This window comes from Trichosurus vulpecula, chromosome 7 (genome assembly GCF_011100635.1).
Source record: "Trichosurus vulpecula isolate mTriVul1 chromosome 7, mTriVul1.pri, whole genome shotgun sequence".
Taxonomy (NCBI): Eukaryota; Metazoa; Chordata; class Mammalia; order Diprotodontia; family Phalangeridae; genus Trichosurus; species Trichosurus vulpecula.
In genome coordinates, this window is record NC_050579.1 from 261718841 (window position 1) to 261732118 (window position 13278).

General features: G+C 46.5%; 2 protein-coding genes across 2 annotated transcripts; both read left to right on the forward strand.

Annotated features, from left to right (window-relative positions):
- Positions 1 to 2118: 2118 nt before the first annotated feature.
- GLTPD2 (glycolipid transfer protein domain containing 2) lies at positions 2119 to 4009 on the forward strand. The gene is made up of 3 exons (XM_036767709.1): positions 2119 to 2294; positions 2772 to 2920; positions 3263 to 4009. Exons 1-3 carry the CDS (start codon positions 2175 to 2177, stop codon positions 3780 to 3782), a joined length of 789 nt encoding a protein of 262 aa, XP_036623604.1. The 5' UTR covers positions 2119 to 2174; the 3' UTR covers positions 3783 to 4009.
- Positions 4010 to 9865: 5856 nt separating this feature from the next.
- Positions 9866 to 11651, forward strand: PSMB6 (proteasome 20S subunit beta 6). The gene is made up of 6 exons (XM_036767448.1): positions 9866 to 10009; positions 10369 to 10436; positions 10539 to 10670; positions 10797 to 10926; positions 11154 to 11298; positions 11402 to 11651. Exons 1-6 carry the CDS (start codon positions 9908 to 9910, stop codon positions 11542 to 11544), a joined length of 720 nt encoding a protein of 239 aa, XP_036623343.1. The 5' UTR covers positions 9866 to 9907; the 3' UTR covers positions 11545 to 11651.
- The last annotated feature ends 1627 nt before the right edge of the window (positions 11652 to 13278 follow it).

The following is a 13278-nucleotide window of genomic DNA, read 5'->3' on the forward strand; positions in this document are numbered from 1 at the left end:
CACACACACTTCCTAAAATTAAAGCTATACAAAAGTGCAATGAGATGCCTCAGAAAGTAGGAGGTTTCTCTTAATTGGAGACCTTCATACAAAAACTGGCCCACTATTTTGAGGCACAGTGGTGCCATGGGAGGACCACTGCCTAGGGAAAGACACTTTTAGTCAGATATGGGTTGGACTTGACGGCCTCTAAGCCTATTTGTTAGATTTTGTGATTACCTGTTAGCAAAGGAAATAGAAGGCCGTGTGCATTCACATTTAACAAAATAGTGGCCAAAAAAAGATAACATCAAGATTGTCTTCTGTATTTATCATTAATTGGACTGCTGTTTGATATGATTGTTCTAAATATTTGAAGTCAGTATGTCTATTATTATTTTAATTCTATTTTCTTCACTCTATAGTGTTCCGCGTAAGCCTTCCCACATTTCTTTGTTTTTCATAGTCATCATTTGTTAAGGTGTGATCATATTCTAATGCCTTGACATAGAGAAGGGACTGGTCAGAGCAACGGCGTCAAACTCAAATAGAAACAGGGGCCACTAAACCCTACGTAAGGATCCATGCCTGCGGCACATTTGACTTAGAAAACCACCTATTAATATTATCTGGTTTTTTGTATCTTTATTTGCTTTATTAAGTATCTCCCAATTACATTTTTTTTTGGGAGGAGGAAAGGCAAGGCAATTGGGGTTCAGTGACTTGCCCAAGGTCACACAGCTAGTAAGTGTCAAGCGTCTGAGGCCGGATTTGAACTCAGGTCCTCCTGACTCCAGGGCCGGTGCTCTATTCACTGCCTAGCTGCCCCTCCCAATTACATTTTAATCTGATTGGGGGCACTTGGGGATGTGGGCCTCGTGCCTATGGGCAGTGTTGGACACCTCCGCCTTAGAGTATCACAATATGCTTTGCCTCTTATCAACCTAGTTGTTGAAACAATTTCTGGAAATACTTGATGGAAGGACACTTTTCCCCTATTTCAGAGCATGTGCAGGTATTCAGACTATTTCCTATTGACTGATTTTGTGATGGTGAAAAACATTTTAATTGGCCGCTCCACCAGAACTGAGCATGAGATCCTTACGGAATGTAGGTACGTTGGATGAGGTTTGCTTGACAATCTAGAAGCTGAACATTGACCCCAGGTGTTGAACCACTTTTGGGAGCCCCCAACCGGCTCCAGATTTACCTGCTCCTGTTTTCTCTCCTCTTGAATTGGTCTTGCTTCTCTTATTGCTAGAGGAGTTTAGAATTCTATTTGGGATCCAGTGGGGAAATATTTTTGCCCTTTTGTATAGAGACCCAGAGGAAATTTGCCAGTGACTTCAAGAAGATCTCCAAGGGTACAAGGATGCGCAGAGAAATTTTTATACCAATCCTCATGGAGGCTTGGAATATTAGCCCAACCCCAAAGGGCTGCCCCTATATACCTGAAGATGTCAATTAGCAAGCCCCACCTCTGGGGACCCAGCCTGCCAGTCTGAGTTCAAGTTGGCATAGTAGCCTCAGAGCCTTTATGTAGCAAAATTTATTTTAGCCATTTTCAATAGTTGGTCATATAATGTTCCTCCTTTTTTTCCCTCTATTACTCATAGTACTGCCAGGAATATTTGTGTTCAGGTGGGTCCTTTCTTTCTGTCATGAGACCCTTTAAACACAAGATCAGGATCGTTACATCGAAGGGTAGGAACTTTTTGCAACTTTTATGGTAGCCACACTATTTCCTTTAGAACACCATTTATGGGGATGCTATACGATGGATTTCCGCTCAGATCAGGATTAGATTAAATGATCTGTGAGGTCTCCACCAACTTTTTTAGCTTTCTGTGGTTTTGTGGGTGGACTGACCAGAGAACCAAAATACTTTTAAGGTGGTCAGTCAGATTTGGGTCGGTATAGATCTGCCCAAAAGGACATTTGAGGGTTTGGTCATGTGCCTAGATCCCTAGAGAGGGCTGGAGGGGTCTGATAGGATTGCAGAGAAACACTATTTCCTTTTACTTCTGGCCTGGGCTCTTCCCTGGGGTCAAAGGCCAACGGGGACTGAAAGAAAGCTTAATTATTAGCCCCTTCCATCCAAGGCGGGGCTGATTCTTCTCCACCCACCCAGGAGTCAGAGGGACAAGTACTGACCAGAGGGGCTGGGGAGGCAGCAGGGATTCAGGACAGTGACCATGCAACTAAAGCTGTTGCCCCCAGACTCTAAAGTTTGGGCCCCCAGGCACTGGCTCAGCTGTGCTCTTCCCGGCACCATCTTCATCTTCATGTGGCTGTTCTACCTGGTGGGAGAGAAGGTCAGTGAGTGATTGTCTATGCTCCCTCACTTCCCCAGAACCACGCTCAACCATCCCCAATTCTTTCCTCTGCCCCTGCTCCCTGTGTGTGCCCCTTCACCACCACCCTCTCCCCTCCCCAGAAGATGAGCTCACAGGCTGTGGATTCAGGGCTGAGCTCGGTGTTCCAGAGAGGTCCTTGACCTCCCAGGTGAGGGCTCAGGCTGAGGGTTTGTCTTTTTTAAAAATCGCACCTTTCCTATTTATTTTTGTGTAATATATTTAGAGAATAGTTTTTTTTTTAAAGTTTGGTCTAAGGAATTGTCAGATGAACCATTACCACCAAAAATATCATAGGACCTACATTTTTTGTTAAACCAGCACAGGGCCTCATTTTTCCAGGATATGGGGGGGCGGAGTTAAGGTTAGAGGGGGTCAAGTCAGACGTTGGAGGCTGCCCCCAATTCCCCACCTTCCCTCCCACGCCCGTTCCCACAGGTGGATCCTGGATTAAAATCTGGTGAACTTCGCTGCCTGGGCCCAGAGCAGCTACCAGGGCAGGTGATAAGGCCTTTCAGGGAGAGTTTAACAAGTGAGGGAGACCTGCAGCTGCCCCAGTTTCTGGACGGTTGGAGGAAACTAGTCACGTGAGTACAACTCTTGAATCATTCATTCTTCCCAGCTGAAATCCCACCTTCAAGCAGAAGCCCTGCCAGGTTAGCAGAAGAGCCTTCGCCTGTGTATTATCTGTACTTCGTCCTGAATATAGCCTCTTTGTGCACAGTTGCTTGCATGTTGTTTCCCCCAATAACCTGTGAGCTCCTTAAGAACAGGGAACTAACTGCCAAAAGGCAAAAGCCTTTCTTTGTAATCCCAGCATTTAGGGCAGTTCCTGGCATACCATAGGTGTTTAATAAATGCTTGGAGATTGAATGACTGACTGTCTCCCTGGCAGTCTCATTCTTCTTCCTATCTGCTTTCACCTGTAGGCTTCTGGAACCCCTGGGCCCCCTCTTTGCCTTTGCCACCCAGGAAGCCTCAGCAAAACTCTCAATCCTCGAGTCTTATTCCCGAGGCCCCCACTGGACCCATTATCACACCATCTCTGCCATGGCTGACTGGGAACGGGATCCCTCTAAACTGCATTCTGGTCTCTATACCTTGGTGCTCCTGCACCGAGCCCTGCACTGGGCCCAGCTCTGCCTGGGTGGCATCACCAGAGTTCAGAACGAAGACATAGGAGCGCTGTGTGGGGCAGCCTATCGGAGTGTGCTAGGCCCCCACCACCGATGGCTGATCCGCCAGGCAGCAAACTTAGCCTTCCTTGCCTTCCCCAGTCGGAGCCAGCTACTGGTACTTGTATGCCCAGGATCCAGTGATCAGGAGGCCCAGGAGGCCCTGTCTCAGGTAGCTGATGTGTTGGAGGCTGTCTACAACCGAACCCAAAGGCTGCTGGCTGAGAGGGGGATGCTGACAGGAGTTACACTGAAGCCTACCAGGGGCAGGTAGCAGGGCCACAGAAGGACTCTGTGTTCCCCTAGAGCGTGGGGACCAGCTGTGGGAGAGAGGAAGCAGACTGGGAGCAGCACCACTTCTTAAGCACCTTCTCTCTCTCCCACACTGACACTGCCTCTCAGCCCTGGGATGAAGCAAACTCTTAGCCTCCATTCGCATCTTTCGTGAACATCAGATGGCAGATGGAGGTAGGGTAAATAAAACGTTTTTAGCAACTGTCATTTCAAGGCGTGAGTTGCATGTGTCCATACAAGCAGAGGCAGTTGGGGATAACGGTCTACATTTATATGGAGGATTATAGCTTGAGAAGCTTTTTTTTACAATCAGCAATCACCTTCTATGTGCCAGGCACTGGGCCAGGTGCTGGGGATACCAATACAAAGAGTGAAACAAACCCTAATCACAAGGAGTTTACATTCTAATAGGTGAGCCGACAACATATACAAGTATATGTATGCTGAATATAAAGATAATAAATACAATGATCCCACCCCAAAGTAGTTAAAAGCAAGGGAGGGAGGGAGGGCTGGCACTAGCAGTTAGTAGGGCCAAGAAAGGCTTCATGTAGCGGGTGTTACTGGAGCTGAGTCTTTTTCCTTTGGGTTTTTTTTTTTGGTTGTTTTTGGTTTTTGCAGGGGGGAAGGCAGGGCAGTTGGGGTTAAGTGACTTGCCCAAGGTCACACAGCTAGTACATGTGTCAAGTGTCTGAAACCGGATTTGAACTCAGGTCCTCCTGACTCCGGGGCCGGTGCGCCCTGCGCCCTTTTTTCTATTTCTTTTTTTGTTGTTTTTTGTTTTATGAGTCTTGAACAACGAAAAAGGGATTCTATGAGGCACAAATGAAGAGACAGTGAATTCCAGGTGAGGGGCACCATAATGCTAAGACAGGGAAATGAGAGACGGAGTGCCTTTTGTGAAGATCAGAGAGAAGCATGTAGAATACAGGAGAGGGAGTAACATACAAGGACATGAGAAAGGGAGATCGGGCCAGGTTGTGGAGGAATTTAAAAACGAAACCGTTTTCATCTGATCCTAGGGCCAATAAGGGCCCATTGGGGTTTACTGAGTAGTAGAGTGAACCGCTAAGATCTTGGGAAAGACTTGCCTTAAAAAAAATCACTTTTTGCAGCTGTGTGGAGGACGACTGGTGGGGAGCCGAGGCGGGAGATCTGTTAGAAGGGAATTGAAACAAGTCTAGGGAAGGAGTGTGGAGGGCTGGAGCTAAAGGTTGTGGCTGTGTGGGTACGAAGAAAGGGTCTAATTTAAGCAATATTAGGTGGTGAAGTGGATAGAGCACTGCACCTGGAGTCAGGAAGACCTGAGTTCAAATCTGCCCTCAGACATATGGTCCTGGTAAGTTATTTAGCCCTGTTTGCCTCAGTTTCTTCATTTGTAAAATGACCTAGAGAAGGAAATGGCAAACCACTCTAGTATCTTTGCTCAAGAAAACCCAAAAAGGGGTCACGAAGAATCAGACGAGACTGAAAATGTCTAAACAACCATAAAAAACAAATGACAAGATTTGGCAACTGATTCGATACGTGGGATGAGGGAAAATAAGGAGTCCAGGATAATGCTAAAATTACAGATCTGGGAGACTGGAAGGGTGAGGCCTTCACCAGAAATGATAATAATAGCCAGCATTTTTCTGTAGCATTTATTATTAATGTGTCAGTCACTTGTGCCAAATACTTTACAAATATCTCATTTGATTCTTACAACCACCCTGGGATGTGGGGGCTATTATGATTTTAAAGTTGAGGAAACTGAGGCAGACATAAGGTTAAGTGATTTGCCCAGGGTCACACAGCCATTATAGATCCGAAGGAGGCGAAATTTGAACTCGGGTCTTCCTGACTCCAGACCCAGAACTGTATCTACTGAGATACCTTGATGCCCCAAATATGGAAATTTGGAAGAGGGGTAGGTTTGGGGAAAAAATAATGAATTCTGTTTTGGACAAGCTGAGTGACTACCCCAGGAAATAACAACCTTTTTAGTCTTGAACCTCATAAAGCAATTTGCATCTGTAGTGCAATTAACATCCTACTGCTTATTATACTTTACCTGGAAATGTGCTATTTCTTTCTTTTTTTTTTTTTTTTGCAGGGGGGAAGACAGGGCAATTGGGGTTAAGTGACTTGCCCAACATCACACAGCTAGTACGTGTGTCAATTGTCTGAGGCCGCATTTGAACTCTGGTCCTCCTGACTCCAGGGCCGGTGTTCTACTCACTACACCACCTAGCTGCCCCGGGGAATACGCTATTTCTAAGCAGTATGAGGTTGGAATTGGTGCCCTCCCTCTCTGTCTTGTATTTGCATTTATTTTCTTTTTGTTTATTCTGTATATACTTATACAAACTTTGTTTCAGCACATAAAGAGGCTCAGCCTACAGTAGGCCCTTCTTATTAAATTTTTTTTAAAAGTTGTGACAAGGTAAGTACTCCCATTTTACAGAGGAAGAAAGTAAGGTTTAGAAAAGTTAATTAACTTGCTCAAGGTCACAGTGTAAAGGATTAGACCAGGACTAGAAACCGAAGCTGCCTTTCCCTGAAGCTCTCTAGTCCGACCCTCTTCATTTTACAGAGGAAAGAGGGCAAGTATCCCACACATCCATTTCACAGATGGAGAAACTGAGCCAGAGAGGTGAACAGCCTGCCTAATGTAACACAGGCAATCAGTGGCAGGATGAGAAAGAGTACTCGGGTCTCCTGCCTCTCGTCCGCTGCTCTTTCCACCTCACTACTGGAGAGGGAAAGGTGCGCGTACGTTTTAGATTGAGCCGAGGTGTTGGACATGGTAGGATCCCTAGAGGAGACGGATGATAGAGAGAGGAGCAGAGATAGTCAGGGGAGTTCCATCTTTGGAAGGCATAGGATGGGTAGACTGGGAAAGTCCAGACTCCATCCCAGACACTGATTTCTGGCTTGGGGCTTTTGAGACTTGGAATATTCCCCCTTCCAAAGGCGGTTACTTCCCTACACTCTTCATGCAGCGGTGGACGTTTCCATGAACTCTTGGGGCCAAGACAAATTCATCACCAGGAAGTCAGTTTTTTAGAGATTGAGAAAAGGATTCCAAATTACAGAATTTTTCTTAGAGGAAATTCAGTTTCAATAAAACATTCTCACTTGACCTTAGTTTATCTGTTGTTGTTGTTCTTGAATAGTCTTTCTTTTTTTCAATTAAAAAAATCTAACATTAACAAACACGGCTAAAATAAGCATTTTCATATACAAGGTAGACCAGAAGAGGACCGTGCATGAAATTCTAAATCCTACATACAGCTTGCTTTCTTTTTTAGTATATAATAAATCCGACATTTAACTTTTAAAGTTGTTCTGCTTGTCTATGAATTTTCCTAGCCTTCTGTTTTCTTCTGAGTTTAAAAGAAATGCTTTAATGACCCTCCTTTTTTTTTAATCATCTCCCTAGCTCTTCTCTCCCTCTCAATTTTCCCTCACAAAAAATAAAGCCTTTATAATAAATATACATATTCAAATAAAACAAATTTCCACATGGCATGTACCTAAATTATGTCTCTCTTCTGTTAGGGAGTGGGTAGCATGTTTCATCATCAGTGCTCTAAAATTGAGGATGGTCACTGGAGTTTATTGGAGTTCTTAAAGTCTTTAAAAATTTTTGACTCTACAATGCTGTTGTTATTGTGCATTGTCCATGTCATTATCTGAAATTGTCTCTTCCTTCATTTTTTTACAGCACAATAGAGTTCTACTACCTTCGTATACCATAATTTGTCAAAACATTCCCCAATCAATGGATATCACCTTAGTTTCCAGTTCTTTACCACTACAAAAAGAGCTGCTATCGATGTTTTTGTATGTCTATCATTCTTTGATAGAGTTTGGGTACAGGCCAAATGGTAGGCCAAATGACTTGGTGACTTTCGAGGTACAGTCCAAATTTCTTTTCAGTACTTATATTGTTATACTAGGTGTTCCAAAAGTCTTTGTAAAAATATTAAAGCTTAAAACCGCAGTAAGACTTTTGGACACCCTGTACAGTGTGAAGCGTTGATCTATATACTGTCAACCATTTACCAAAGGTAAAACAAATAGAATCAGTTTCCCCTTTAACCGAGGGTTTGTCCTAATTACAAACTGAATGTGGTCCCCCTTAACCAAAGGTTTGTCCAAAGAACAAACAGAAGGGAGTTCACCTTACCAAAAGTTTGAACAAGAAACCAAAAGAATCAGGCTGTACATGTGCTATATTGTGTTTATTTCTCATTAAGCCAGAGAACCATGCATTGCATGGGAGTTGAGACAACTGCATCAACCAAAATTATAGTTTCCGTATCTGTTAACCACAATATAAGAAAGGAATTCTTAACAATACAGGTTGTAAATACAGTAGATAAGAGAATGTCAAGGTGTCAATTGAAGTTATAGCTCCAGGACATCTGTGTTTCTTTTATCATTAACATGACTATATATCATAACAGCATAACACATGTCTATAAAAATACTAAGATAAGAAAAGTTCCATTATTCAAGATAGGGTCTGGTTCAAGGCACCTTATCCTTGCTAGTCATAAACAGAAAAATGTTCCTGGTTAGCTTCCTGTGGCCTAGTAGTTGCTGACACAAGAAGGGGCATTTTGGGTTCACTCAGAGAGCAAAGCAAAGCATGTCTGTTATGCCGGAGCACACAAAACATTATGGTAGGTTAAGGTCAGACTGGGCCAAAAATGTCTTTGTCCTGATTGGCCAATCCAGGTTTTAGGCCTTTCTCAGGTGAGTAGAATACTGAAATAGTTAAGCCCTGCCCCCAGCATGGGAAAAGACCTTACCTCTCCTACCATCCACCCCCAACCCCTGCACTCCTCCTATATTTTTAGAAACTGCTCCGCTGAGAAGGTAGGGATAAGAAATTACATCAGGGGACAGATACAGGCAAGGTCCTGTTTATTTAGCTGTTACTCCCTTTTTGCTGAATACCAGTCTCTGGTCTCATGCCTGTTTCTTTTTGTTCTTTGCTTTCTGTTGCTGGGAAGATTCTTTGTTTAGAATGTGAGCTCCAAACCCAGTCAATGGGAGGGTGGGGGACTCTGCCTTAGGGTCTATATTACTTGCTTTGAGCTGTATGCCACACATAAACACACACACACACACACACACACACACACACAAACCCAGTCAATGGGAGGGTGGGGGACTCTGCCTTAGGGTCTATATTACTTGCTTTGAGCTGTATGCCACACATAAACACACACACACACACACACACACACACACACACACACACACACACTCTGGCATCATCTTGGGCCATGCTGATCTCATGAGAAAGTAACAAACTCCTTTCTGCCTTTTCTCAAGAACAGTCTCTGTCTATTTTTCATGTGAGTAGGGGGTCTCTGACCCACACATCAGGTGATGGGGGGAGGGGATCAAAGTGGTTCTCAATACCTAACTTTCGCCACTCTGCTTTCCAGTTTTTTCTTCAATGAGAAGGGGCCCCTTTCCCTGGAGTTGCCTTCCCTTCTTTGCAACGGTGGGGGCACTATCGGGGGCACAATTCTACCGAGGACCGATCGGTTTTCTTAATTTTTTGGTTTGTTTTTTCCTTCGTAATAATGGATGGTTCTCTGGGAGGGGAAGGGAGAGATGTGCTGATGATTGCTGGTACTGGAAGACCGATGTATCTTTCAACAAACAAATATCTTTGAAATACGTTTTTTAAAAATTGAAATAAATGTTTATTTTAAAAGATAACGCGCTTGCCCCCCAAGCACCTCTCAGCTCTAAATGCTAGGGCCTGGCGCTCTACATCCTCCATACGCCTTCCGACGGGAAGTCGCGGTCGGGCTTTCGACCTGGTCCACCCGCCCTGGGACCAACCTTCGGCGCGGCAGCTCTAAACCTCTACGCGCCGGCCCAGCAGCGCCCCGGAGGCCAAGCCCCAAAGCCCCGCCCCCCGCGGCGCGACGGCCGCTCCGCGCAGCCGTTCTGCGTCACTCGGCGGCGCGCGGGGATCGTCACGCTCGGCCCCCCGGCTGGCGCCGCTTTCCGGCTCTGCGGGGCGGTGACCTAGCACTTTGCGACAGTTGCTTTCCGACCACGCCGGGCCTACGCCGCCAGAACCGCGGAATAATGGCTTCGGCTCTAGTAGCGGCTCGAGGAGCGTGCCCCGGACCAGCCTATGGGCCTATGGGCCTCGCCCCGGACTGGGGGAATCGAGGCGTCTCCACCGGGGTGAGGCCGGCCGGGGCGAGAAAGAGCGAGAGCTGTGCGGAGTGCGCGGGGCTGATGGGGACCTCGGGAAGCAGCCGGGAGGGAGGGAGGGCCCAGCGCCCCAAGACTCCGTGGAGGTCTCCCCGAGCTCGCGTCCCGGTGGTTTTGGGGGTGGAATGCGGGGAACCTGGGGGCGTGGAACGGTGACATGGTAGCGGGATGGAGCTGTGGGACGCCGGCTGGGGTGGCGGGGGTCTTGGGCCTAGGTGAAGAGGGTAAGACTTGTAGCCCCTCCTCCCCCCCCCTTTCCCGGGCTCGTAGAGCGCTTAGCACAGAGGAGGCGCAGTGTAAACGTTAGCTCTTGTTGCTGTCGCCCACAGACCACCATCATGGCCGTGCAGTTTGATGGGGGCGTGGTCCTGGGAGCGGACTCCAGGACTACCACCGGGTGAGTCCCTGCTTGTCTGTGTGGGCTGGGAGACCCTCTTCCGCAAGCCCCCTGCAGGACGAGAGTGGTGGCCCCGCCCCCTGACTGTCCTTCCCTGCCCAGGTCGTACATCGCCAATCGAGTCACGGACAAGCTGACCCCTATCCACGACCGGATCTTCTGCTGCCGGTCCGGCTCAGCGGCGGACACCCAGGCCGTGGCGGACGCGGTCACCTACCAGCTCAGCTTCCACAGGTGGTGACGGGTGGGGGCGGGGAGGCAGGTGCCTGAGTCCTTCGAAGAAAGAAGGGTCTGGGGGTGAAGAGAGGGCTCGCACCTGAGTTAATCGGGCACCAATGCCCCTTCCCTTGACCCTCATAGCATTGAACTGAACGAACCTCCCCTGGTCCACACAGCTGCTAACCTCTTCAAGGAGATGTGTTATCGTTACCGAGAGGATCTCATGGCTGGGATCATCGTGGCTGGCTGGGATCCCTATGAGGGGGGCCAGGTTAGATGCTTGAATCCTACCTATCAGTGGAGCCTAGAACAGGGCAGTGAGAGCCTCTACCTTGATCTCCCTTTTTGTTTGTTTCTTCTTTTATTTCTAGTCTCTCTAATTGAACCTTCCCAAATGACCCTCCTCACCCCTGTCCCCCCAAAGATGGTCAGTGTCTGTCTGTTCCCCAGATAGGTTAGTGGCATATACTAACCCTTTCCCGTATGTCCCATTTTCAGGTATACTCAGTACCCATGGGAGGTATGATGGTTCGGCAGCCTTTCTCCATTGGGGGTTCAGGTAGCTCCTACATCTATGGCTATGTGGATGCCACCTATCAAGAGGGTATGAATGAAAAGCAGTGTCTTCAGTTCACTGCCAATGGTGAGGATGTCGCCTTCTAGGCCTGCTTAGTCTCTTCCCGAATCAGGTTTGGCTCCTGTATTCCTGTCTCCTTTTTTTTTCACCTGTCATTTCTCTTCCCCAGCTCTTGCTTTGGCCATGGAGAGAGATGGCTCAAGTGGTGGCGTAATCCGGTTGGCAGCAATTACTGAGAAAGGAGTGGAACGGCAGGTGCTTATGGGGGACCAGCTTCCCCGATTTCCTGTTACCACTTTTCCTTCAGCTTGAGATCTACTACCTCCTCCCTGTTCTCTCTGTACCACCCCCTCCCCCTAGTCATAAGCCATCCTCAAATATACCCAAGATTCAATAAACTGTGGGTCAAGGGGAGAGTTCATATGTCTGGTTCTTTGCCCTATCACCTCCTTCCCCTTTCCCCATCCCCTTTTCAGTTATTGCAGATGTCTCTGCTGGGATCATCCTTGCTGACTGTGATGCCTGGGAAGGGGAGGGAGTGGGGCTGGAGGATAGGATTCTTTTAAATCAGAAGAAGAATAAGCACGAGAGGTAAGAGTCCTACCCTGGAGCAGCTCTCATTCTCCTCTAGTTGGGAAGAAAAGGGTTTTAGACACTTCCCAAACCCTCCTAGTCTCAAGCCTATTTTCAGGCCAGTAGTCACCTCTTAAAACCCACACAGTGTCAGAACTGGAAAGAACTTCAAGTCCATCCCCTTTGTACAGAGTGGGGAAACAGGCTAAAAGGCACAGTAAAACATAGAGCTAGCAATACACGTCCAGAGAAAGAACTTTGGAGTCTGAATGCAGGTGGAAGCGTGCTATTTGCTCTCCTTTTGTGATTTAGTTGTGTTTCTTCATTCCTGTGGTTCTTCCCATTAGTTTTAATTCTTCCTTGTATCATGACTAATGTGAAAATGTTTAATATGAATGTATAAGAAGAGCCTATCAGACTGCATGTTATCTTGGGAAGGAGGAGACAAAACCCAAAATCTTATGGAAGTGGATGTTGAAAACTAAAAATGAATTATTTTTAAAAAGAAATGTGTAACAAACCAAAATGAAGATGCAGTACACCATTTAAAAGAGGTAGAGCTAGGGCTGAACCACAGGTCTTAGGAGATCAAGTTCAGTATTCTTTCTCTTCTACCAGTGCATCCCTTGAACTTCCTTTTTTTTTTTAAACATTCCCTGAATGACCTGATAGAATTGATAAAGGAAAGAGGAAGAAGACATGAGGATGCACAGCTCAGGGAGACCTATCTAGTCATATGAAGATGTAGCACGTGGAAAGAACAATGGGCCAGGTCTTGGAGTCAGGACAACCCAAGTTCAATTCCAGCTACAGACACAAGCTGTGTGACCCTGGGCAATCAACCTTTCTGTGTTTCAGTGTCTTCATCTCTAAAATGGGAATACTGGTACCTCACATAGTGGGGCTTAATAGCTGCTGCCTTCCTGCCCGTCCCCAGTTGGAGCCAGGCATTAAGCTTTGTTCAAAACTCACTTTCAACATTTATTAGCTATGTGATCCTTGCTCATCTGAATAGGGGCAAGGACTGGACCTGTGGTTGCAGTAAAACTATGGGAAAACAGGTTGATGCTTTGTCTGCTTAGTCCTAGTTAACTAGAGCACTGAGGTTAAGTAACACCCAAAGTCACAGACATTGGGTGTCACAGGTGGGTCTGTTCTGAACTACTTGGTAATCTACTGGGCTGCAATTACCTCCTTTCTCACTTCCAAAATAGAGAAAGTAGTACCTGTATCAGTGAGTAGTTAGATCAGATCAAAAGATACTCTACCTAAAAAATTGCAGATCTTTACATGTTACATAAGTGTCCGTTTATCTCAAACACGCAGCTCTGTGCTTAAGAGCTAGTTGGTCCTATGAAGAGCTGGAGGTCCTATGATCCCATAAACAATGTGCTTTCTTGCCCTTTGAGACCTGTTCTGAAATTCCTAGTGGGGGGAAGGTGCCTAATCCCCAGGACTCCTCCCATAGAGTAC